General features: G+C 34.5%; 1 protein-coding gene across 12 annotated transcripts in view; it reads right to left on the bottom strand.

The window, feature by feature from the left end:
• Positions 1–25,970, bottom strand: part of LOC123531178 (SRC kinase signaling inhibitor 1-like) — a 199,806-nt gene that overhangs the window by 35,026 nt on the left and 138,810 nt on the right. For 9 of the 12 annotated variants that reach the window (XM_053517845.1, XM_053517844.1, XM_053517847.1 and 6 more), the window contains one exon: positions 10,630–10,737. In XM_053517845.1, the coding sequence (XP_053373820.1) occupies positions 10,630–10,737 (108 nt within the window). Of the gene's footprint in view, positions 1–6,360; positions 6,886–10,629; positions 10,738–14,938; positions 15,958–17,957; positions 18,252–25,970 lie in introns of those variants that run through there. The other 3 variants (XM_053517849.1, XM_053517841.1, XM_053517850.1) reach the window with 3 other exon arrangements.

The raw sequence follows: 25,970 nt of genomic DNA, 5'->3' as shown, positions 1-25,970 counted from the left end.
ATAAAAGGTTAAAGTCATGATGTTATTTTCTTGAATCTTTCATGCACTACTCATGACAGGTAGTTCATGAACTAAGGAAGAATCATTTTCATGAACGGTTCACTGCTAGTTCGTGAAGATAAAATGGCACAATAAAAACATATAGCAAGAACTTCATGAACTATTCATGTTCAACAAAATATCAAGAACTATTCATGAAGTGAATAGTTCATGAACTGTTCATGTACATTAGTTCTTGAAGTCATCTTTCACTTTTCATGCACTGTTCATGAACATGGTATTTAAGAATGTTTAAAGAATTTGTGCCATTTTATCTTCACGAACAATTCATGAAGTGTTCATGAACTCAATTCATTAATTATACATGCACTGTTCATGAACAGTAACGTTTTATTTCGCAGAGGTTAAATCATCTAAATAGTAAGTCAGTCTGCGCTTTCTTGGACCCAAAATGTACCCTATACTTCTTGTGCATGCGCTTTTGAAAGCGCATGCGCTCTGAGGATTTATCGGTAACTCAAGGGCCATAATTCCGAAGTGCCTGGGCCGATTTGGCTAGTTATCGAACATGGCCCAGGTCTTATGGTCAGACATATTTTATTCAAGCTTGGTGAAGATCGGGTGAGAAATGTTTGACTTAAAGAGTGCGGACAAGCTTTGTGACAGACACACACACAGACAGGAGTAAATCAATATGTCTCTCAAACACCACTGTGTGGTGGGAGACATAATAATAATAATAATAATAATAAAATTGAAATGGCCTAGAAGCTACATTACAAATTAATTCAGAAAACCATACTGTCATGGAAACCATGCCTTATCTTACATTATTGTTGATCATTTAGTATGCATGAAGTTGACACTCAAACAATTCATAAACAACAAAAAAAAACTGCAACAAAAACAGTGTCTAATTATTGGAACAACAACTTTCTAGCCTATAAAAATTTCAGTTTCTTTGTTCTTTACAAAAAAATAAATCCTGAAATCTTACTGAAGAAATTTCAATATTTCTCTTACCCTATCTTGATGTAATGTCAAGGAATTTGATTACACCACATGTTTCACTTGACAGTATGTATTGATCACAAGACACAACAAAATCATTAATTCCAGTTTTAAAAAGATATCCAATTTTCCACTAGAGAAACATGATATGACAATATGGCCCCTATTTTGTTCCCTGGAGAGTGCCGAGTACCAGAATGTCAGTCAAATTACTATTGATCAGTACATGCCTTATCTCTGACTCATCAATAGTGTGTCCCCCTCTGCTCTCTGGCCACACAGAAGCATGGTGGAGCTATTGGATTTTTTAATTGAGAACTGGTTAAAGAATGTGTGTTTTGGATTTTTAGTGTTAACCATACTTTTTTCAAATAACAGCAAGTCAGACACATCTTCAAAATTTCTGTAGAGTACACAAAGGCTAACCAACAATCAAAGAGCAACGAAAAGACCAAGTCGGATAGAGAGGCTAACAAATGGAATCTTCAGCATTAAGAAACCACGGTTTGTCACTAAACTGACCCTCCCTTCTGATTGCAGATTTCACTTATACATTTTGCCTGGAACACTACAAACACAAGCAAATTATTTCATTATTTTGAAAACATACATCACCAGAACACTGCATGACCTTTGACACAGACCTACAGAAGCATGTGACCAGTTTTAGTAACCATGACCAACACCTCTAGTAGAACAATCATCCTATTCTGAATATCCCCATGGCAACATCAACCATTTAAAATTTCTCTGAAATTCTCTGGAAAATTCAAACTACAATTACCTTAATTACTGGCAAAATCTAGGTTTTCTCACTGTACCAAAACAAATTATTGATCACATTATTTAAGGTATTGGACCTGAAATAGCAGTAATTTCCTAGTAAATGTATTCTCAAATGCTAATTTGGCATTCTTTTACAACAACAAATAGCGTTGCTTATTTAATTACAGCAAAGCCTTCGTGAAATTTATTTTCTGAATACAGTGAAACACTGCTCGCTCGAGCATCGATGACTCGAGCACCTGGGCTCGCTCGAGCAATTTATGTGGTCCCGGCTGATTTCCTTCTATTTTCTATGTGAAATAACCATGGCTGGGTCGAGCATCGATAACTCGATTGCTCGAGCATGATACCTGGTCCCTGTGTATTAATTTACTCTTTGTTGCTTAGGGCAAACTCGAGCATAGGTGTCAAAATTTTTCACACCTTCGGTGGTCAGAATGTATCGGTTAATTTAAAATTTTCGCACGCCGTGATGATTGCATGGCCTATTCCCCGACTATCTTAAATGTATGTTTGCCGGTATATTTGACCTGATAATGAGATTAATTATTGAAGAAAGGTGGAAGAAAAATTTTACTGATCAAAATTGTTATTAATTATTACTTTTTTCTGCCGGATTGAGGAGATAATTATGAGGTCTTAATATTTTAATCAACAGTTGTTTGCACGCAAATAAAGGAAATAAGATAGCCTTTTCATAAAATTGAGACAATAATTATGAGATCTTAATTTGGAGAAGAAAATTGCGAATTCGATTACAGTATTTAAAATAAAAAAAAACAAACATGAAAATAAAATGTCTTAGCTGTTTCTTCACATGTGCCATTTACGATCTATCATAAATAACGTTTGCAATATGTTTTTGTGAAAACGTCACGAGTGTGTTATGATTACGCATCACCGTTTCCTCTGCAAACGGTCTCGATGACAATTGGTAAAACAAACTTCAATTTTCTTCGTATGTTGGTCAATGTTTGGGTCGCTCGAAACCATGGATAACTCGAGCATTTTGCTCATCCCCTTGCGACCTCGAGTGAGCGGTGTTTCACTGTACTGTCTGAAAACTTCCGAAATGTGTCTTAATATAATGCCTAAACAATTCTGAATAGGAATTTGTTGTCTGAATACTGCTGAACATTAATTCTGTTCAACCTTGGAAGGAAACACAGCTAGCTCTTTTGAAAAACTCATGATGTTAGCAACAGTGACTGTAGATTTATTTTTCATTTTTTCTTTAAAGGCTGAGGGCGGGTTCTTTCTGAGATGCTGCAGTGGGCCAATTTTAAATATAATTCATGAAACAGTTTAGTGAAAAAGATATGAAAATGACAGACAATTATAGACTTTCAAGACAAAAACCAACAATCAAGCTCTTAGACATAATGAAATAACAATTTTGGAAATAGGAACAGTACATTTCTAAATGTTTCAAATTTATACAATAATTCATAACCTGTAAAACTGATCGAGCTTTTACATAATTTTAAGTCTCTTTCTTCTAATCTTAAAATGCTCATTTATCTCTCCTCTATTTAAAAAGAAAAAAATGCCAGTGCTACTTTATCAGCTAAAATATCAAAAATAATTACTCATAAGCCACAACATTTATCAAAACACAATTACCCATAAAAAAGCAACTTAATCTTAGAAAAGATAAAGGTGGGCATGGTTGTAACATAAATAAAAGCAGCCATTGTTATTCTATGTGTGTTAAAGTGGTACTGAACATCAGTACCAAAGTCACTGCATATTTTACATATTGGTAACAATCTTTAAATTAAGGTTTAGCAGTATATCACAAAACAACAGAAAATTTTAGTAAACAACTTATCTGCCCAATACATGTTTTTACTGTTCTGTCCCATAGAGTTGGATACCTAAAATATTCTAAAGGAGTTGTTCCCCTTTAAAAAAGAATGCCATTTGTGAAGAAATAAATGTAAACAATTGTCAAAAACGATGTTTTACCTGGCTATGTTAAGTTTAAACAGTGGTACGTTGCTGCTAATGCATCAAAACGAAGACATGTAACAGCTTTTTAAAAATGGTGAGTTTTTAAAGGCGCTGAACTGTCCAGAAGTGTGGCCCCTTCATGCAGTCCCTTCCCGAAATTCAATAAATATTGAGTAAATTGATAATGGTTCTGTAGAATAATAGAAATGTTTTATATGCTGTTAAATTTTCATGTAAAACAATGCTTTCTTTCTATGATTTGATGATGTTCGAACTTTTCTCTCCAAAACATGGACCTAACTCTTAAATGTAAATAAAATGTGAATAATTAAGCCTGCAATTAAGTCACAAAGAATGGGCTTTTTATTAAAGAGTGTTATAACACTTTTTATGCACGATGGGCGGTTGTACGTTGGGCATAATAATTTCACGAGGGCTGTGCCCTCTTGAAATTATTTGTACGAGGTATTACCGCCCGAGTGTATAAATAGTGTTAAACATGGTGTTGCTATAAATCATTTCGATTCTAATATGCCCTTAATCTAAAACAGTAGATAAAATATAGAAGCACTCTTGGTCGCAACAAAAACTTTGACGTCATCGCACGTTAACGTGATGTCATTCTAACGTAGGAGTGTTTTAACAGAGACAAGCATATTAGAATAGTTTTTAAAAAGAAGTTCAATTCCACATGCTTCACAATTGCAGATTTACATGATCTGAAGAGTTCAAAACTTTAAAGACCTGCTCCAGTCCTACCTTTTAACCTTAAATTGTCACTGAAAAAGCATGAAAATCATGACTATGAACAGTGACACCTGTCAAAATAGAGTATATTATATATCAAATTCTATATAAAATACCTGTGGTTTTGGGTGCTAAAGTGTGGCAGGTGGCTGTTAACTGTTACCTATTGTAATCATGGGTTGCATACACACAATAGAATTTGAACAGCTGCGGAGCAGGGCTTTAAAGGTATACTAGACCCAAATTTCATATTTGAAAATATGAAAAATTACTACACATAGTTTATGTAAACTACGCATTAAGTATAAAATAGTACACACAAAATACATGCATGTATACCTAAATACAGCTACTGCTAAAAAAATGGAATTTTTTAGCAATAAACCGTTACTTATGAATGTAGCTCTACAAACAAAATCAATTTATACATTTAGTAAAGATATATTACATTTCTTGAGGATTTTTTACATTATCAACTTAAGACCGTAACAGAAATTGAACAGGATAGAATTTTATGATAAAAAATCCCAAGTACCTGAGGCTGGATTCGAACCCGGGTTGCACAGGTGGAAGTCCAATGCTCTAACCACTGAGCCAAGGAGTCGACTCCCTGACGCAGTTGTCAGAGATTGGTTTTAAACTTACAAGTTATGCTTAAGTGACCGTAACACTTCCCCTCTTCAAAGGAGTCATCATTTATGATGATGTATAAGCCGTTTTGGCATAGAAAGTGCCATGAAAATTTCTGAAATTGAAGAGGATAGAATTTTATGATGAAAAATCCCAAGTGCCTGAGGCGGAATTCGAATCAGATTCCAAGGATGGAAGTCCAATGCTCAAACCACTGAGCCAAAGAGTGGACATGCTGACGCAGTTGTCAGAGATTGGTTTTAGATTTACAAGCTATGCTTAAGCGACCGTAACAACATTTGAAGACAAAATATCTAAGTGAAAGATGGGCAGTGGATATCTTTAAATGGCAGCGAATAACGTAATACCGTATTTTCCCGAATTAAGGCCCCCCCTCTAATTAACGCCCCCCCCCCCACCCGTTTTGGAGGGGAAAAAAAGTCAACAAGAACGAAAAAAAATCACCTCATTTTTATAAGTCCACATAATAAGTAATTTACAGTTAAGTATCCAATGTATTAAGAATTAAACACACTTTTAAACAGTACATGTACCGTAAATCCAAAACGTTTATACTAAGTACGGTACGTATCCAATCATCAAATAGAAAATTAAACAGTAAATCCATTTTTGATTTGTTTTTGCACCACCCGCGCACAAGCTTCCTGTCGACTTTAAACAAATTTGCGGCAAAGTGTTAACCTTTTCTTCGGCAGTTTTAATAACTTTTAATTTAAAAGCCGGCACATAAGCAGCGTGTCAAACGACTGACATTGTGTATTGCAGTGCCCGCATGTACTAAGGAAAATATTATCGGAGTACACAGCTGTTTGGGTATGATGGCGTAATGTGTAATGTTGCGAGCGTGTCACGGAATACATGAGGTACCGTATTTAAATGCATAATTTTAAGACACACTGCATTAAATTGGATGCCAAATAATTACATTTTGGGGGAATTAAACAACACAGAAACACTTTACAGTTGGTTTGAACGATGTTTTTAAGTTTTGTAAAAAAAATTATTTTTTATTTTTTTACCTCAAATGAACGCCCCCTCTTTGGAAAATGTAACGCCCCCGGGGGCGTCTATTCGGGAAAATACGGTACGTCCTTTCCGGTGTATAAAAATAACATTTTTTCACAAAAAAATATATAAAATGAACAAAAAACTATATTATCTAATGAATTTTCAATTGAATATCTACATAAATGAAATATACATGTACAATACCTTATCAGTATTTTTCCTCCGCATAACTTTTGTACCTACAACCTGTTCTGAAACACTTCTCTCCATAATTCACAATATTTTCTTTTTTCCTATTTACACTGGTATATTTTTATTATAATCTAATCATATTCTTGTCTATATTGCAAACTGCTCACAATAATTTATGTGGTAACACCAGTATCAGTCTAGTTATACTGCATAATTGTTCATAGCAAAAAACTTGATGGATATCAATAATCTATTAATAATATTCATGTACTCTTCAATATGAAGTCAAAAATGGTACACTGAATCAAAGTGATTTCTACATACAAATAAATCCTTTGTAAACATCGACAATCCATAATATAGCTCAGGTCTGACAGAGTCATTTACTGATATCTCAATTCCAGATATTGCTTTTCAATGTTTTTAGCTAAAATAATCTATTAGAACTTTTAAATCTAAATTCTCCGAGATTGCTACAGAAATTTTATCATGATTTTTCACCACACACATGCATGCATTTTCTAACTTTCCCTGATGATATAATACAGCCGGCAAACTATGTATAAAATTCAGAACCTTATCTAAGAAAACATATTTACACCTGCATGGTGTGTAAAACTTTAATGACCACTTCCTAAACACACCGACATGCTGACTAATGTCTAACGTGCCCATGACATGCGACATGTCTTTGGTAAGAAAATGTTTAAGGATGACATATTATCTATTTTCATCTCATTTAAGAAGGCAATTCATAAAAATCTGCTGACTCAGCTATTCTTTAAAAGTATAAAATGGGGAGATAAATCATATTCAAAACATTTTCTCTTACAATTTGCAAAAAAAGTTGCAACAGTGCTGAGACACAACATTATGTCTAAAGTATACACCTATAGAATAGCATGCCATTTAATAGTATAAAACTACTACCCACAAAGACCAAGGGCAATAGTTTTGACTACTGACTGGCCTAGCAAAATTAATTGTTGAACTACTGACTAGTCAATAGCACCAACTATCAACTGGCAATTTATATATGGAATCATGTAATAATCTTATTAGTATACCTTTATGTATTCTTTTACAATCTGATAAAACATAGCAAAGATATGAGAAATTACTTTAAGTAAATTATTATTGATATTGTTGGTAAAGTGTAGTTAATTGTAAGATAAGCACACAATCATGTCAATGTACTTTTCACACTTGCAAAAGACTATTGTAGGTTCAATTGTATTACTCAGCAACAGCTGCACATTGAATGGTGATATTTTTTCCCTAAATTGATAAAGTATATTTATCTTTCTGACTGACAGAAATCCTGATAATTGTAAAGCTGCAGCTTTTTACCAATGATAACAAGGGGTGTCTACACTGTGCCAGGTGAGTCTACATCAAACTCTATTCCATGACAGAAGTGTCTACACCACATCAGGAGAGACACCACGAGGGGAGTCTACACCATGTCAGGTAAGTCTAGTCACCACACAGGGAGTCTACACCACATCATGAGTGTCTACACTACAAGGGGAGTCCACATGCTGTCATATTTTTGGAGAAGAAGATTCTTATGAAAATCATGTATGTAAATCACGGCCCCTATTTTTTTGGTCCTTGAACAAAATTATTAGAATGACCACTACCTAACCCTTATCATGCAGGATAGCATTGATTCTGTCTTTGCGACCAGTGTAGATCATGATCAGCCTGCACATCCATGCAGTCTGATCAAGATCTGCACTGTTCGCTATTCAGTCAGTATCTTTTTTCGTAAGTACCCCTTGTAATAGTTAATGGTAGTGTCCAAATTGAAAGATGGACAAGTTCATTATAGAAATCAGGCAGGGTAAGGGCTAAATATGCTCCATGTATAAGAGAATAATTTTCCATACGTAACTCCTTGTAAAAACTAAGACCCCTGTAGCAAAAATAAAATAACTGTAGCCAGGCTCCCAAATTAAATGGTTTTACTGAGGATCCTGGCTTGAACAAACCTTAGGATACCATCAATCAAATCAGTCAATGCTTCCTTTAAAACCTTGTATTTTCGTAAGTCAATCTTCCATATATAATTTTATGTAAAACAAGAGCTCGTAGAACACGAAATGCCCCCCTTGATGCATTCAGTAACTGCACAAGGAACAGAAATTATTTGGTCACTGTGCACTGGACGTTTGACGTACTAACCTCAAATCAATAATTATGGGTCATAGGTGACTTCCGTATCAAATGTGATCTAAGACCAAAGACCAAAGCATACTCTAGTTATTTGCCAAAAAAAGTTCTACTGTTCTGGGTCAATGTGACCTTGACCTTTGACCTACTGAACTCAAAATCAATAAGGATCATCTGATGGTCATGATCAACCTCTCTATTAAGTTTCGTTATCCTAGGCCCAAACGTTTTCCAGTTATCATCCAGAAATGGTTTAACAATGTGACCTTGACATTTGACCTACTGACCTCAAAATCAGTAGGGGTCATTTGCTGGTCATGATCAACCTCCGCATTGAGTTTCGTGATCCTAAGCCTAAGCATTCTCAAGTTATCGTCCAGAAACAGTTTAACTGTTCCAGGTCACTGTGATCTTGACCTTCGACCTACTGATCTCAAAATCAAAAGGGGTTGTCTGCTGGTTATGACCAACCTCCCTGTCAAATTTCATGATCCTAGGCCCAAGGATTCTTGAGTTATCATCCCGAAACCATTTAACTGTTCCAGGTCACTGTGACCTTGACCTTTGAACTACTGATCTCAAAATCAATAGGGGTCTTCTGCGACCCCTGCTCGTTATGACAAACCTCCCTTTCAACTTTCATGATCATAGGCCCAAGCGTTCTCGAGTTATCATCTGGAAACCCATAGGTCTACATACCGACCAACATACTGACCTAGTAACCTACTGACCGGCTGACAGACATCTGCAAAACAATATACCCCTCCTTCTTCGAAGGGGTGCATATTAACAATTATCCCAGTGGCAGCCGAAATTTGGTTAAGTTGAGAGAAGTTGTGCAAGAGATTTGAGATCAACATCAACCAAGCAGCTGATGAGAAGAAGTTGTTTATTTATAAGTTTTTCTTGGTTTTGAAATAAGAGCTGTTTTTTTTAAGTATTTCAGCAATATAACTTAACCAGTGTTCCTGGATTCTGTACCAGTACAAACCTGTTACTTGTTAATTGCCTAGTACATCTGAAATACTGGATGAAACCAGTAGCATCACTTCATTAACCCCATTGTCTGAGACCAGTATATCAGGGTTTTACTGTAGCTAGTAATTCTGACAATACTAAAGCTGGCTAGATTTCAAAACAATCTAATTTAATTTATATGTTTGTTTGCTTTGGGTTTAACGCCGTTTTTCAACAGTATTTCAGTCATGTAACGGCGGGCAGTTAACCTAACCAGTGTTCCTGGGTTCTGTACCAGTACAAACCTGTTCTCCGCAAGTAACTGCCAACTTCCCCACATGAATTATCAGAGGTGGAGGACTAATGATTTCAGACACAATGTCGTTTATCAAATAGTCACGGAGAACATACGCCCCGCCCGAGGATCGAACTCGCGACCCCGCGATCCGTAGACCAACGCTCTTACCTACTGAGCTAAGCGGACGGGCTAATTTAATTTAATTTATACAATATACTACAAAACGGCAAATAAAATAATTCAAAGTGACAAGCTTCAATGTAACATTGTAGACTCTTTATAAAACGCAATCATCTCAAATTCTTTGAAGTCTGCCGTGTTGCTACGTGTTTTCTATCATTGTAAAATTACATTACACACATGGGATAAATGCAAAATGTCTTTGTTTGACATGCACTTTTCTTCTGATGTTGCTACATTCTGCATGTTTACCTTTCATATGCAAGGAATTTTATATATGATGTTTGACGAGAAAAAATATTGTACATTAAATGTCAACCTTTAATTTCAAGATTACAATAAATGCATTATGCATTAGTAATGCACAATGTATATACAAAGGCTCATAAAAGGTAATCTACTGACATTTCTATATGTATTTTTGTTTTCTTCAGTTATTGTTCAACGCAATAGCCAATTTATATTAAACAACTGCCCAAGATAAAGAATTCTCAGTAAGACTGGGTCTTCAAATCCAATGAAAAACGATATGCCAATCAAGGTAAATATAAAAGAAAGATCACTCAAATTATACTTATGTCACTTTCAAGTAGTTGTATTTTCCCTTGATCTTGTTTGAACAAATTTAGTCAATCATTTAAAACAAATATATTAATCAATAAAACACATACCCGTACTGGGAAACCGTCTTCACTCGCTGTTGAGCTGATTTTCTCAGCGTACTGTGGATATCTCGACGCCAACATGTCCATGAACGCTTCCTTACTCCTCTCTGTCTCCTGAAAATATACAACAAAGTAAATAATATTAATTCTAACATGACCAGCGAATAACCTACATACATGTAGAGCAAAATCTATCTCGGGTTATTCTGCAATAAACCACTCGCGTGCAATGACGTCATCCGATCCAAGTGCGTAGCATGATCATAAAAAGTAGTTACTATTTTTTCTAACTCTGTTGATACTGGTATGTCATGTTAGAATTGAAATAACAAGTTCCCAATTGTGATTTATCATAGAATAACCCTAGTTTTTCGTTCTTATGCGAAATGATATATCACTCAGGCCTACGGCTTTCGTGATATATTCTTACGCATAAGAACTCAAAACACAGGTTATTCTTCGATAAACCATTCTTGGGAACTTATTATTTCTTAAGTGAATTGAGGATACATGCATTCAATGAATCGGGAACAGGTAACCTCTCATTCTTACACTTACAACAAAGTCTGGCTATTACACCAGTATGAAATATTATATATTCCTTATTTATGTTCTCCATGCTGGCATGTGCATGCAAAACATACAAATTTCACTCACTAAAATATCAGAGAAACAACAGTCCCTTCTATTACAACCATTACAATCATTTAATTTTCGTGAACGACTGTTATAATATTCTGTCGCAGTTACCTGTTCTATCAAATTCGAAAACACTGTACATAATATGTACCTGAAGCTTTTTTAAGTTCAGTCGTACATAAATTGTTTTACTTGTATGAAGACTGTACTGTAAACTCATTAATATTGGTGGGGAACTAATTTTCGTGAATTCCGTGGTTGAGTCAAATCCATGAAACTAAATCCCAATGAAAAAGTAAAATTCCCATTCATGTTATATTCAAATGTTGAAATCAACAAATTTCATATCCTAAAAGCATTGGCTGTTTAGACAAAAACACAAAATTTCATGCCCAAAAAATTAAACGATTTTACAGAAGGACGATTCATTTGTAACAATAAAACATATAATGATATGAAATATAATGTTATAATAACATTTAAGCGCTGCTTTGAACCAGTTTCAATATGAAACAATGCAAAAGATTTCTCAAACTGAGTTACGACATCTAAATAAGCTACGACCAGAAAAACAAGAGCTGTCTCCGTAGGATGACACATGCCCCCGATGGCACTTTGAATGAATAGTTATGGCCGATCTTAAGAGTTTAGGACCTTTGACCTACGGAGCTGGGTCTTGCGCGCGACACATCGTCTTACTGTGTCACACATTCATGCATAGTTATTTTAAAATCCATGCATGAATGACAAAGATACGGACCGGACATGCCCATCAATGCACTATCATGAAAAATGATCTTTAACGTCTAAGTGTGACCTTGACCTTTGAGCTACGGACCTGGGTCTTGCGTGTGACACGTCGTCTTACTGTGGTACACATTCATGCCAAGTTATTTGAAAATCCATCCATCGATGACAAAGATATGGACCGGACACGCCCATCAATGCACTATCCTTTAACGTCTAAGTGTGACCTTGACCTTTGAGCTACGGACCTGGGTCTTGCGAACTGCACGTCGTCTTACTGTGGTACACATTCATGCCAAGTTATTTGAAAATCCATCCATAGATGACAAAGATATGGACCGGACACGCCCATCAATGCACTATCCTTTAACGTCTAAGTGTGACCTTGACCTTTGAGCTACGGACCTGGGTCTTGCGCACTGCACGTCGTCTTACTGTGGTACACATTCATGCCAAGTTATTTGAAAATCCATCCATCGATGACAAAGATATGGACCGGACACGCCCATCAATGCACTATCCTTTAACGTCTAAGTGTGACCTTGACCTTTGAGCTACGGACCTGGGTCTTGCGCACTGCACGTCGTCTTACTGTGGTACACATTCATGCCAAGTTATTTGAAAATCCATCCATTGATGACAAAGATATGGACCGGACACGAAAATTGCGGACAGACCGACAGACCGACAGACGGTTCAAAAACTATATGCCTCCCTTCGGGGGCATAAAAAACTAGGCATTCATTTCAGTCTGTATTATAAGCCGTCAACAAATATCGGTATTCCTAGAAATACGAAACTGGCTTCTTTCCCAGCAAAATGAGAAATCAATAGCCTTGCGATAGGTGAAAAATTTAATTTCCTTTTCAAGGACAGAATCATTAAAACAAAATATGTCTGCCAATAAAAATTTGATATTGTTTCAACAAGTTTGATAACTGTCATCTTTGATGTCTGCAGAAAACATGTATGCACCATATTTGCTTGTTTCTTGGCTGTCTTGAGTGTAAAGTCAAACGAGCTCAAACCTGATGACACAGGGTGACCCCAAGTGCCCCTCCTTTAGTATCATTTCCTGGGTGTTTTTTTTTTTTTTCCTTCATAATAGAGGCCATTGATAGGCCCCTTCCCCTCTGAAAATTTCTTTTAAATCATGCAGTTTTCCCAAAAAATTGACTTTACATCTGGTTTTTTATTCCCCTTTGCCCAAATATCGATCTCATTTTTTCCCCAAATCACAGGCCTGGGCCCCTTCCCTTCCTGGTAAAACAAACCCTGGTTTCACTCATGGGCCGTAACCCGAGGTAAAACCATGAACCTTCCATAAGTCAGCTAGATATATGCAAGATTTCAGATCAACAGTGGTGAAAAGCAATTAATCTGAAGCCATTTTTTGACACCTTAATCATTTAGCTAAAGAGGCCGCTAAAATGCATAAACACTGTCAATTTAAAGAAATATAATGTTGACAACCTTAAAACAAATGTATAAATCAATTTCCCCACTGACAAAGTTTCATAACCATGCATATATACTTGTTGAGAAAATTCAGAGTTTCTTCTTATCTTGTCTGATTCTTAAGGCTACCATTTTTGGAGATTATTCAGGTAATCAGAGACACCTTTAAAAAGGGGAACGGCTATCCAATGGTTAAGGTGTTGGCTACTCAACCTAGTGGTCATGGGTTCGAGGCCCACTCGGGTCATGAATGCGCCTTCTATGATGACACCAGTACCACAGTTTTTCCAGGAAGCAGACTACATCATAATCAAGCTAAAATAAATTAGTTTAAACTAATCAGGGACAACCTTGAAAATGTCGTCTGCTGTTATTATGAAATTGACAGATTACTTCTGTGCCATACTGACAAGAAGTTCTTACATATATGGTAAATGGGTGAATCATTACTTTAATAGACAGTATCCAGACTGTCTGTAAAAAATCTGACAAATCCTTAAATTTCAATGAAGCAAATTCTAATATTTTCAAGTGTCTGTCATGAAAATTGAGCTTCTGACAGCTAATCTAGCTCTTCACAAAGAAGTTGTGTTTGCTACTGACAATCTTGGAGAGCTTTAATCATTTCCTGTCTATGGAACACAATAATTTGCTATAGTGTTATGTTACTATGAATATTTTCAAGGAAGACTCTCTGATTCAAAGAATGCTTGAAGTTACTTTAACCCTTACCCTGCTAAATTTGTAAAATGGACTAGTCCATCATCCAATTTGGGCAGTACCACTTATTATTCAAAGGGGTGTTCACTGAAAATCAATATAGCATAAATAAAATCCTTGCAAAAATCTATGATTTTATAGTAAAAATATATTTCACCTTTTTCATTTCACTATATTTTATCTGAAAGAACTTCATTTAAGTTATAGATAGAGTTTATGAAGTGAATTCTTCGTGAAAAAGAAACCGATAGGGAGTGACTGACCGAGGTTTCTTTTTCTTGAGGAATTCTCTTCATGTACTCTATCTGACATGGTGTGAAATCTATGTCTGACCAATCAGAATTGCAGAGTCAGTCGTGTCGATGCTCTTCAGCGTGTAAAGCTGTTCTTCGAAAATTACTGCTTCAGTCACATTGGTCTTCAGGAATAAGAAGCCACATTTTTTAAAAAAAAACTGGCTCTGATTGGTCAAAAAAGTAGGTTGCACACTATAGGCAGTATGAAGTCATTTTATGGAGGTTTACAGGGAGGTTTACAGGAAAAGGAGCTGGAAGAGGAAGTGGTAAAACGTGTCCCATAAGAAGACTACAGGAATGATATGTGTCTGAAACTCAAAGTGATGTGTGTGTCACAGTGTGTGTCATCTTGTTTTTCACATTTCATAATCCTTGACAAGCGTAAGACATGAAAAATGAATGTGATAAAGAGACACTGACAACTTGCAGCATGCAATATATTATCTTATGCCTACCTCCACAAACACTAATTCATCCATTCTCGGCGTGCGAACAAATTGCGGCTTTTTTAAAATTCCTCTCAGTGGTCTCCCTTGTCTGTACGTATATTCCAGAAGTGGCAGTCGTTCAACATTTCGTTTGAGCAAGTCTCTTTCGTATTGTTTTTCATAGTATTTACAATAACGTGCATTACAGTGACCAGTCTCATGGTTTCCATAGTTACTATAATGAACTTGACCTTTAGGATGTGGTCTATATTTAGCTTGAGTAGACTGGGGTAAATGTGGTCTCCCAGTTCTCTGCTGTCTCTGAAAAGTTCCTTTCCTGTTATTGTGTCCTTGACCTTTATAGCAAAGTGTCCCCTGTTTCAATCTGAGAACTCCTTCCTTTACATGTGGCCTTGACCCTGATCTCCTTGGTGACCTTCTACATGACTCAGATCTATGGTCACTTCTTAATCCTTTTTTATCAAAGACATAAGTTTCCTCAGAGCTACCTTTCCTTCGTAACTCTTCCGATTTTTCCGGTTGCCCGCCCATACAACCAAAGATGGCATCCCGCATCTTACAAAAAATGCATCCTCGATGCATAGGGGGAGCCACTTTCACATGTTCGTAACTGTCAAACAGTCAGTAATCCATTTTGAATTTTTTCTTCTATTTTCACCAAAACAGGTAATCCTTTCACTTAACAACATCAAGTCGCTGATTGTCTAATGGACATTACTCATAGTGCTGAAGCCCTGCTGCGATGCAAAAACAATTTTCTTCCAGACCTGAATAATCAATTCCCAACAATTTGCTGAGGTTTTCACTCCTACTGTTGTATTTAATTTTCTTCTCAATACAGAATTATTTCATTGTCATAGCAATTCTAATTTTGGTCAGTTCCGACTCATAAAACAAGCAAGTAATAATCTATTTTCTTGTATAGGTCACTCATGTTCTATGGAATGTCAAGGTCACTCATTTCTTGTAAAGGTCAGTCATTTCCTAAGGAATAGTAAGGTCAGCTGACATTTCTTCTCAGATATCAAGATCAGTTATTTCCTAAGGAATGTCAATGCCTACCATTCCCTAAAGCATTTCAAGGTCAGACATTTCCCTAGAAATGTCAAGGTGAGACATTTCCTACAGAATGTCAAGACCAGTCACTTTCTAAGGAATATCAAGGTATGACATTCCCTCCAATGTCAAGGGCAGTCATTTTCTAAGAAATGTCAATGCCAGTCATTTCTTATGGAATTTTAGGTTTGACATTTTCCTTATGAATGTCAAGGTCAGACATTTCCTTATGAATGTCAAAGTCAGACATTTCCCAAGGAATGTCATGGCCAGAGATTTTCAAAGGAATGTCAATGCCAATCATTGCCTTAAGAATGTCAAGGTCAACCATTTCCTTAGAAATGTGAACGTCACTCAAATCAAATCATATCAATATTTATTTATTGTTGTGGGTAATCACATAGCACTCTATTTAAAGTCATTCATTAGTAAGATACAGTGTTAAGAGCGGACGCAGTCGTCCAGTGGTAACACAGTTTTACTACGAAACCAGGGGTCATAAGTTTGAGCCCCCGCTCCTCCAGATAAAAATTACTAACATTGGGATAAAATTCCCATGTACAAGTGCTTTACACCTGGCATGCTAAAGAACAAGGGAAGCTTCTGGAATTGGAGCATCTTCTGTATCTTGCACTGTCGTCTGACAAACATTACCGACAGTCTTCTTGAGCCTTACCAGTGGCGACAATAAGTAAGCTTACAAAAACAAAAACAAGACATATTCTTATGGTTATGAATATTTTCTACCCTAAACTTCAAAGCTGGACACAAGTTCTTGCATACAAATAATGTTTAAGCATGGTGGTGTATCAAATTGTGATATAAAAACCATGTGAGCAGTTTTCCAAATTACAGTTTATCATTTAGCTCCAGAAAAAGAATTTGCACTACAATAACTTCCATAGACACATTTTCTCTCACAAAAAGTATTCCTTATTTATAAACTTGTTATATCTCAATCTTTAATTTAAGTTTTCATTGCGCATGTCTCAGATCAGACGAAGAAATACTCAAGATATTGCAATTTCAATGGTGCAATCGATTTCGATCAAATAAACTTTTCAATAATCTGCTATCTTCCATTCCTTCCAAAAGCAAGTACAAAATTCAAATTACTTTTGTATGCAAATACACCATAAAAATAAAACTTATATTGCTGATTAAGCACAATACCACTTCAAGAACGACTTTTGAAAACGCTATCAAACAACAACTTCTAGAATAAATTCAATAAAGTCTTCAATATTTTACAAGACTGATCCCACGAAAATCAAATCACAATATCCGTCCAGTTGAGATGACATTTATTATTTTCAAGGAAACCTCCTGTTATTTTGTCTTTTATTGTTATTGGGTTTTACATGACAAACAAAACCTGACCATAAGCATAAAATGTTGAATCTGTTTTAGATGCAGTTGTGGGTCCAAATCTTCAAGGTAGCCCCTTACAAAAACATTCTTGAAAAATTTACACATCAATACCATTAAAATCCTCCTTAACTCTTAGCCTGCTGCAGGCGAATTTAACAGCCTTTGCAAACAGCTTGGAACCAGATCAGACGCCGATTAAATCGGCGTCTGATCAGGTTCCAAGCTGTTTGCTACTCTGACAATATTTCTTCCATTTTTGGAGCAAATTGAATGGACTTTACAATTTTAGCAGACGACATTTCCAGCAGACGACAATTTATCTAGCATGCTAAAGGTTAAACATTATGCCAGGTAAACAATTTACCCTGCATTTCTCTTCCCAACCTTAAGAACCCTTAAAATTTAGTTGAAAAAAACCCTCCCTCAGGTGAAACACAGCTAGACCATATGCAAGCACCTGTCTTATACCATACCATACCATACCATCACAAATAAAACAATCTAAATTTTACACAACAATTGACTTTTTACCATCCCCCAGTCTGGCTTTAACATAACTGATAACACCTATAAACAAACAAAAAGAACATATATTTACCATTATAAGTAAACAATCCAATTTTATCAACTGAAAATTAATGTTTGTGCTGTCACACCTATACAATATGACTCATTTAACTGCAAAAAATACATCCTCAACTGTTTACAATCAAACTTCACTTCTTTCTTTTATACACTCGGAAAATTAACATTCTCTTCCGAACTTTAAGTGCACTCCGACAATAAATCTTATTTACTTGCATATGGTGTGATTTTCAACCTGTCAAAATGCGATTTAATTAATGCAAATGCTATCCTCTTTTCAAATAGAACAATCCTTAATAACACGGTTTCAATTATCCTTCACTTGATATATAATTATGTATGTAAATGACATTAAAAACCGATAAGTTATAAGAAAATGTATCTCAGATACAGGTTTAAGATATTGACAGGGATGTTACATGTCTAATATGTAAATTGAGACAACAGAATACAGTCTACAGGTAAATAATTACCTGTTTGGCCAAAAACATTTTAAAGGCACTAACCTCCAGATTTTGGCTAAAAATGATCTTTCTTTAAAATTGAAGTATGGTCATGTTATGAACATTAGAATATGAGTTTTTGTTTCTAAACTATCTTAAAAATGCCAAATCAAGAAAAAAAAAGGTTGCCCCACCCCCTCAGTCAGGAATAGAACTCAGGCTGCTGCGGCAATAAAAACATTTCCGTGTCTTACCAATACCGTCACGGAGGATTACCTGTTTAACGTGTTAAATATAGATATTTATAATTAAGGCAGTTTACCGCGAGTAAAAGCGTTACAGATGCTTTTCCATTTTCATTGTAAAAAATAGTAAAAGCAACTAATTCTCGTATGTTTCCATAACACATAGTCTGTCAGTAAATAAGTTTTGAAGCTTTCTTAAGAAATATAGCATTAACTTCCTGATACTGATTTTTTTTTTTCTTTCTGTTGTCGGTACGATCTGAAGACTAGTGCCTTTAACATTAAAACGTTATTTAATATAATATATTTTGACAAGTCAAGGAAATTACTAATTATCTGTCTGGATTTTAATTTATCTATAGGGTGAAGAAGATATCACTTGGTTGTAATATTACGTCAAGGTCATCTGATAAATGAATACCATATTCCAAAAAGGAACTGCATTTCACAAGAAAATCACTAAGATTTCTTTCCTTTTAAAGAGTTATTATTCCCATCTTTGACACACCAAGGCCATAAATATAAAATGGAACAGGATTTCCAACCTCATAACTCAGGTGTTAGTATAAATTTTGCAAAAAAATTCTCCCACAAATTAACACTGGATTATTTATCCTGCAAAATTACATTGAAAAAAAAAATAATCTATTGCTTTGTTTACTGCATTTGAAATATAGAAGGAAATTAAATTCCAGGTAAAATTTGCATCATGAAAGGTCAACATCACCAGTTGAACATTATAACTTACAATCAAAGAAACATTCAGATGAAAAACTCACAACATAACTTAGCAGCAAAAATGCGTCCTAAATTCCCAATTGTATTCATATGCTCAAATTCTGATTGTACAGCGCAATGGCTATAATTTAATTTGCTCACTTAAATCTTAAGAGACAATTTTTTAATTAAGCTACACCAGGTGTCTAAACCAAGACAAGGGGCTATAACTCCTGCTTGCATGCAAACATGTGAGCAAACACTTGTGATACCATTATCATGCAGATTCCTGCCCACTATCTCTCATCAATTAAAAACCCATTAACCATAATCAGTAACCATAATCAATAACAAACCATTCAATCAACAAAACTTGTCAGTAACCCCCTTAGCAAATGATATTAAGGGAAAAAGCACTAGATGAAAAAGTGCCTAATGTTTTAAAACATTTTCATTCATTTGCTGTCTCTATTATGTATATTACAATTTGCTGCTAGAAAACAAAGTACTCCAACTAATATTCACATTTAGGAGGCAGACCTTTCGGAAGAAATATCTCACAAATCTGAAAATGTTATTTGTCAAAGTCATTGATTTTTTATAAGAAATAATTCTGTAACTAAGGAAACCAATAAAATAATTCAGTTGTTAACACTTGGTATACCTAGAAACTGAAATGACAGATAAAGATATATGAACTTAGCAACGAAAATGACAGATATATATGACCATAGCAACCTAAAGGACAGATATATAAACTTAGCAACCAAAACAACAGATTTATGACCCTAACAACCAAATACAACACATATATAAACTTAGCAACCAAAACTACAGATGTATAAACTTAGCAACCAAAATGACAGATATATGAACTTAGCAACCAAAATGACAGATATATGAACTTAGCAACCAAAATGACAGATACATGAACTTAGCAACCAGAAGTTACATATACATGAACTTAGCAATCAAAATGACAGATATATGAACTTAGCAACCAAAATGACAGATACATGAACTTAGCAACCAAAAGTTACATATACATGAACTTAGCAATCAAAATGACAGATATATGAACTTAGCAACCAAAACAACAGATATATGAACTTAGCAACCAAAATTACATATACATGAACTTAGCAATCAAAATGACAGATATATGAACTTAGCAACCAAAATGACAGATATATGAACTTAGCAATCAAAATGACAGATATATGAACTTAGCAACCAAAAGTTACATATACATGAACTTAGCAATCAAAATGACAGATATATGAACTTAGCAACAACAACACATATGAACTAGCAACCAAAATTAAATATAATGAACTTAGCAATCAAAATGACAGATATATGAACTTAGCACCAAAATGACAGATATATGAACTTAGCAACCAAAATGACAGAATGATACAACAAAGTACATATACATGGAACTTAGCAATCCAAAATGATTACAACAAATACATAACTTAGCAATCAAAATGACAGATGTATGAACTTAGCAACCAAAATGACAGATATATGAACTTAGCCACCAAAATGACATATATATGAACTTAGCAACCAAAATTACATATACATGAACTTAGCAATCAAAATGACAGATATATGAACTTAGCAACCAAAAGTTACATATACATGAACTTAGCAACCAAAAGTTACATATACATGAACTTAGCAACCAAAATGACAGATATATGAACTTAGCAACCAAAATTACATATACATGAACTTAGCAACCAAAATGACAGATATATGAACTTAGCAACCAAAATTACATATACATGAACTTAGCAACCAATATGACAGATATATGAACTTAGCAACCAATATGACAGATATATGAACTTAACAATCAATATGACAGATATATGAACTTAGCAACCAATATGACAGATATATGAACTTAGCAATCAAAATGACAGATATATGAACTTAGCAACAAAAATGACAGATACATGAACTTAGCAATCAAAATGACATAAACATGAACTTAGCAACCAAAAGTTACATATACATGAACTTAGCAATCAAAATGACAGATATATGAACTTAGCAATCAAAATGACAGATACATGAACTTAGAAACCAAAATGACAGATATATGATTTTAGGAACTGAAATGACAGATATTATTATTTTAGCAACCGAAATGACAGATATATGATTTTAGGAACTGAAATGACAGATATGTGAACTTAGCAACCAGAATGACAGATATATGAACTTAGCAACCAGAATGACAGGTATATGATTTTAGGAACTGGAATGACCGATATGTGAACTTAGCAACCAAAATGACAGACATATGAACTTAGCAACCAAAATGAAAGATATATAAACTTAGCAACCAGAATGACAGTTATATGATTTTAGGAACTGATAAGACAGATATACGACTGAAATGACAGAAACATGAACTTAGCAACCAAAATGACAGATATATGAACTTAGTAACCAAAATGACAGTTATATGATTTTAGAAAACTGAATTGACAGATATATGAACTTAATAACCAAAATGACAGTTATATGATTTTATGAAACTGAAATTACAGATATATGAACTTAGCAACCAAAATGACACATGAACCTAAAATGACAGATATATGATTTTAGGAACTGAAATCTTAGCAACCAAAATGGCAGATATATGATTTTAGAAACTGAAATGACAGATATATGAACTTAGCAACCAAAATGACAGATATATAACTAAACATTAGCAACCAGTAATGACTAAAAATATATAAACTTAGCAACCAAGAAAGGTATAACTAACTATACATTGAACTTAGCAACAAACTAAATTGACAGATGATATGAACTTAGCAACCAAATGACAGATATATGAACTTAGCAACTGAAAATGACAAAATGACAGATAATACAGATACATGAACTTAGCAACCAGAATGACAGATTTATGAACTTAGCAACCAAACTGACAGAAATATGAACTTAGCAACCAAAATGACATATATATGATTTTAGGAACTAAAATGACAGACATATGAACTTAGCAACCAAAATGACAGATATATGAACTTAGCAACCAAAATGACAGATATATGAGTTTAGGAACTGAAATGACAGATATTTGCAAAAGCTAAATGTTGGATGGTCAGACAGCTGCGCAAATGGACAGACAGATCAACAGAGTGACTCAAGTAATATCATTATCCTTCATATACCAGACTACATCATATCATTATATTTCATTATAACCTGACCTCATCACATCATCATCTTCATACACCTGACTTCATCACATCATCTTTTGTAATCCTGACTTTATCATATTATTATCCTGAATACATCTGACATCTTTATACCTATATCCTGAATACACCTGATTTCATCATATCATGATCATTATCATTTATACACCTGACATCATCATATCATATCATTTATACACCTGACTTCATCGTATCATTATCCTTCATACACCTTACTTCATCATATCATATCATTTGTAACCTTACTTATATACATATCTTTATCCTGAATAACATCTGACATCTTATACTATATCCTGAATACACCTTACTTCATCATATCATTATCATTTATACACCTTACTTCATCATATCATTATCTTTTATACACTGGAGACCAATCCATACACCTGACATCATCATATCATTATCCTTCATACACCTTACTTCATCTATCATTATCTTTTATACACTGGAGACCAATCCATACACCTGACTTCATCATATCATTATCATTGACTTCATCATATCATTATCTGTCATGCAATCAATAACTTGAAGAGAGAATAAAAGTGAAAGCTAGTAAGTGTACTATATAATAATATTTAAATATATTCTCCTTCTGCCATCTACAATCCCATTTTTATCTTTTATTCTGAACAATACTCTATATCCACTTAAACAGTGTACATGGCTGTAAGAATATTCCAAAAACTTCAGAAAAACACACGGATTTACATTCGACATCTCAAGTATATCACCTACTATATGGATGAAACAATCTGGTTCGCTTCAATATCAAACTTTTTTTCTCTCACAGAACACCTGAGCCAATTGTATTTCATCACTCTAGAAGAACACCTAGCCATTTCTGTGTATAACAATTTCCGTTTTTCAGTTACACATTTGTGGTACAAAAACAGTTTCTGCACAATTTCTTTTCCTGATGTAAACAATTATACAAACTCCCCCACATTTTCCATGCAAAATTAATCACAAAACATAACAAAACATTAACACTCTGTTGAGAATTCCACACTGCACGTGCAACTGTTCATCCCGCACTCGAAGCAGACTTCCTAATTGTTATAGATACTGCAAGAGAAAAAAAGCAACAACAGAATTCCTTCTGAAAAATTGTTGACCCAATGATGTCATCCCCAAAGGAATGTAAATTTGCATACAAAAAGGATTCCACCAGTTCTGAATAGCTTCCCTGTCACACACCCCAAAATTCCTTTATCGCGTTATCTCGTTATTCATTTTCTGCCAAAAAAGGAACACTTTACGACCGACACGAGAATAGATCAAGATCCGAAACAAACTCATTGTTATAAAGTCCAACGACAACCAATCAATAACAAGGGAGTCAAAGTCGCCTTCAAATAACGGTAATCAGCGTTTCTCGTGCTTTCATCACAATAATCACCATATGTTTTACACCAGTTGACAGAAAAAGATTTTTTTTTCTAGTGTCATCATGAAAATTAAATTGAGCAGTTTTCATGCTGTTTCGATTACAGAGGAAATAAAAAAATGCATATGGTATGGGAAGTTAATTAGTTTTCAGACCCCATTAACTATCTCAATGATTCATGTTTTCATTTATAAGAATCTGATATAAATAATGTTAAATGTATGTAACATTGACTTAAATTGTTCTCGGAAATCAACTTTTACATGCTCAACTGACAGTTTCTGTACACTTGCCTGTCACATGTAATAGCACTTTGATTAGATTTAGATCAGTATGATATATTCAATAACAGTCTGTTAGATTATATACTAGTCTGCTGCATTCAGCATCAGTATCATATTCAATACCAGTCTGTTAGATTCAATACCAATCTGTTAGATTCAATACCAGTATATCATATTCAACACCAGTCTCTTAGATACAATATCAATCTGTTACATTCACCACCAGTCTGTTAGATTTTATATGAGTCTGTTAGATGCAATACCACCAGTCTGTTAGATTTTATATGTGTCTGTCAGATTTAATACCAGTCTGTTAGATTTTATATGAGTCTGTTAGATTCAATACCAGTCTGTTAGATTTTATATGAGTCTGTTAGATTTAATACCAGTCTGTTAGATTTTATACGAGTCTGTTAGATTTAATACCAGTCTGTTGGATTTTATATGAGTCTGTTAGATTCAATACCAGCCTGTTAGATTTTATATGAGTCTGTTCGATTCAATAACAGTCTGTTACATCTATCATTTAATACCAGTCTAGCCAAGACACTTCTATTACTTCTGCATAGCCTCAGTAAGCTCAACATGTAACAGTACAAGACTTCCAGTCTAGGGGTTGTAGGTTTGCATGTCTGATGAAGCAGTAGGTAAACACTGTTGAAAATCATTAAAAAGTCTTAAACCCAACAAAACAAAACAAACTGCTATCTTCCTCCAACAGACATTTCCTGGCAAGACAATAAATCAAGGACAGTTGCAGTCTTCAAAGGAAACACAATGCACTTTAATAGCCAGCAACTACAGTTTATAATCACTTAATTGGGAGTTAATTGGCCGACTAATTTAACATCTCAAATGGAATATTGTATTACACTAACAATCAATAAGACACACCAAGAAATCTTTAGGGAGCAATTAAGTAGTGTATGCATTCAGAAAACTTAAATTATACATAGAATTTTTCATTATAGAAATTTAGCAGGCTAAGGGTTAAGTGAAATTTTCTTTTCTCCACATTCATCATGAACGTTATTTACTCTGCATACAAAATAAAGATAAATCCCTTTCTCAACACATGTATTTATTTATTTTGTTGGGTTTAACGTCGCACCGACACAATTCTCAACACATATAACACACATAATGAACATTATTTACTCTACATGAACAATTATCCTTTCTACACATATATCATGAATACAAGTTTATTTTACATATATCATGAACATATTTTACCCCAAATATATCATGAACAATCTCCACATATATCATGACTACATATTTTAACCCAAATATAGCATGGACATCCTTTACTCTAAATACATCATGAACAATCATCACTTTCTCCACATACATCATCAAGACCATCACTTTCTCCACATAAATCAAGGACAATCATCACTTTCTCCACATACATCAAGGTCATCAATTCTCCACATAAATCATGAACAATCATCACTTTCTCCACATACATCAAGATCATCAATTCTCCACATAAATCATGAACAATCATCACTTTCTCCACATACATCAAGGTCATCAATTCTCCACATAAATCATGAACAATCATCCTTTTTTCTCCACATCCTTTACTCTCCAAATACATCATGAACAACTTTTACTCCACATACTTCAGGAACATCCCTTACTCCACACAGATCATAAACAGCCCTTTCTCCACATACATCAT

The sequence above is a fragment of the Mercenaria mercenaria genome, chromosome 11, assembly GCF_021730395.1.
Source record: "Mercenaria mercenaria strain notata chromosome 11, MADL_Memer_1, whole genome shotgun sequence".
NCBI lineage: Eukaryota > Metazoa > Mollusca > Bivalvia > Venerida > Veneridae > Mercenaria > Mercenaria mercenaria.
Note: the sequence above shows the minus strand (reverse complement) of the source record. Positions and strands in the feature narration are given on the sequence as shown.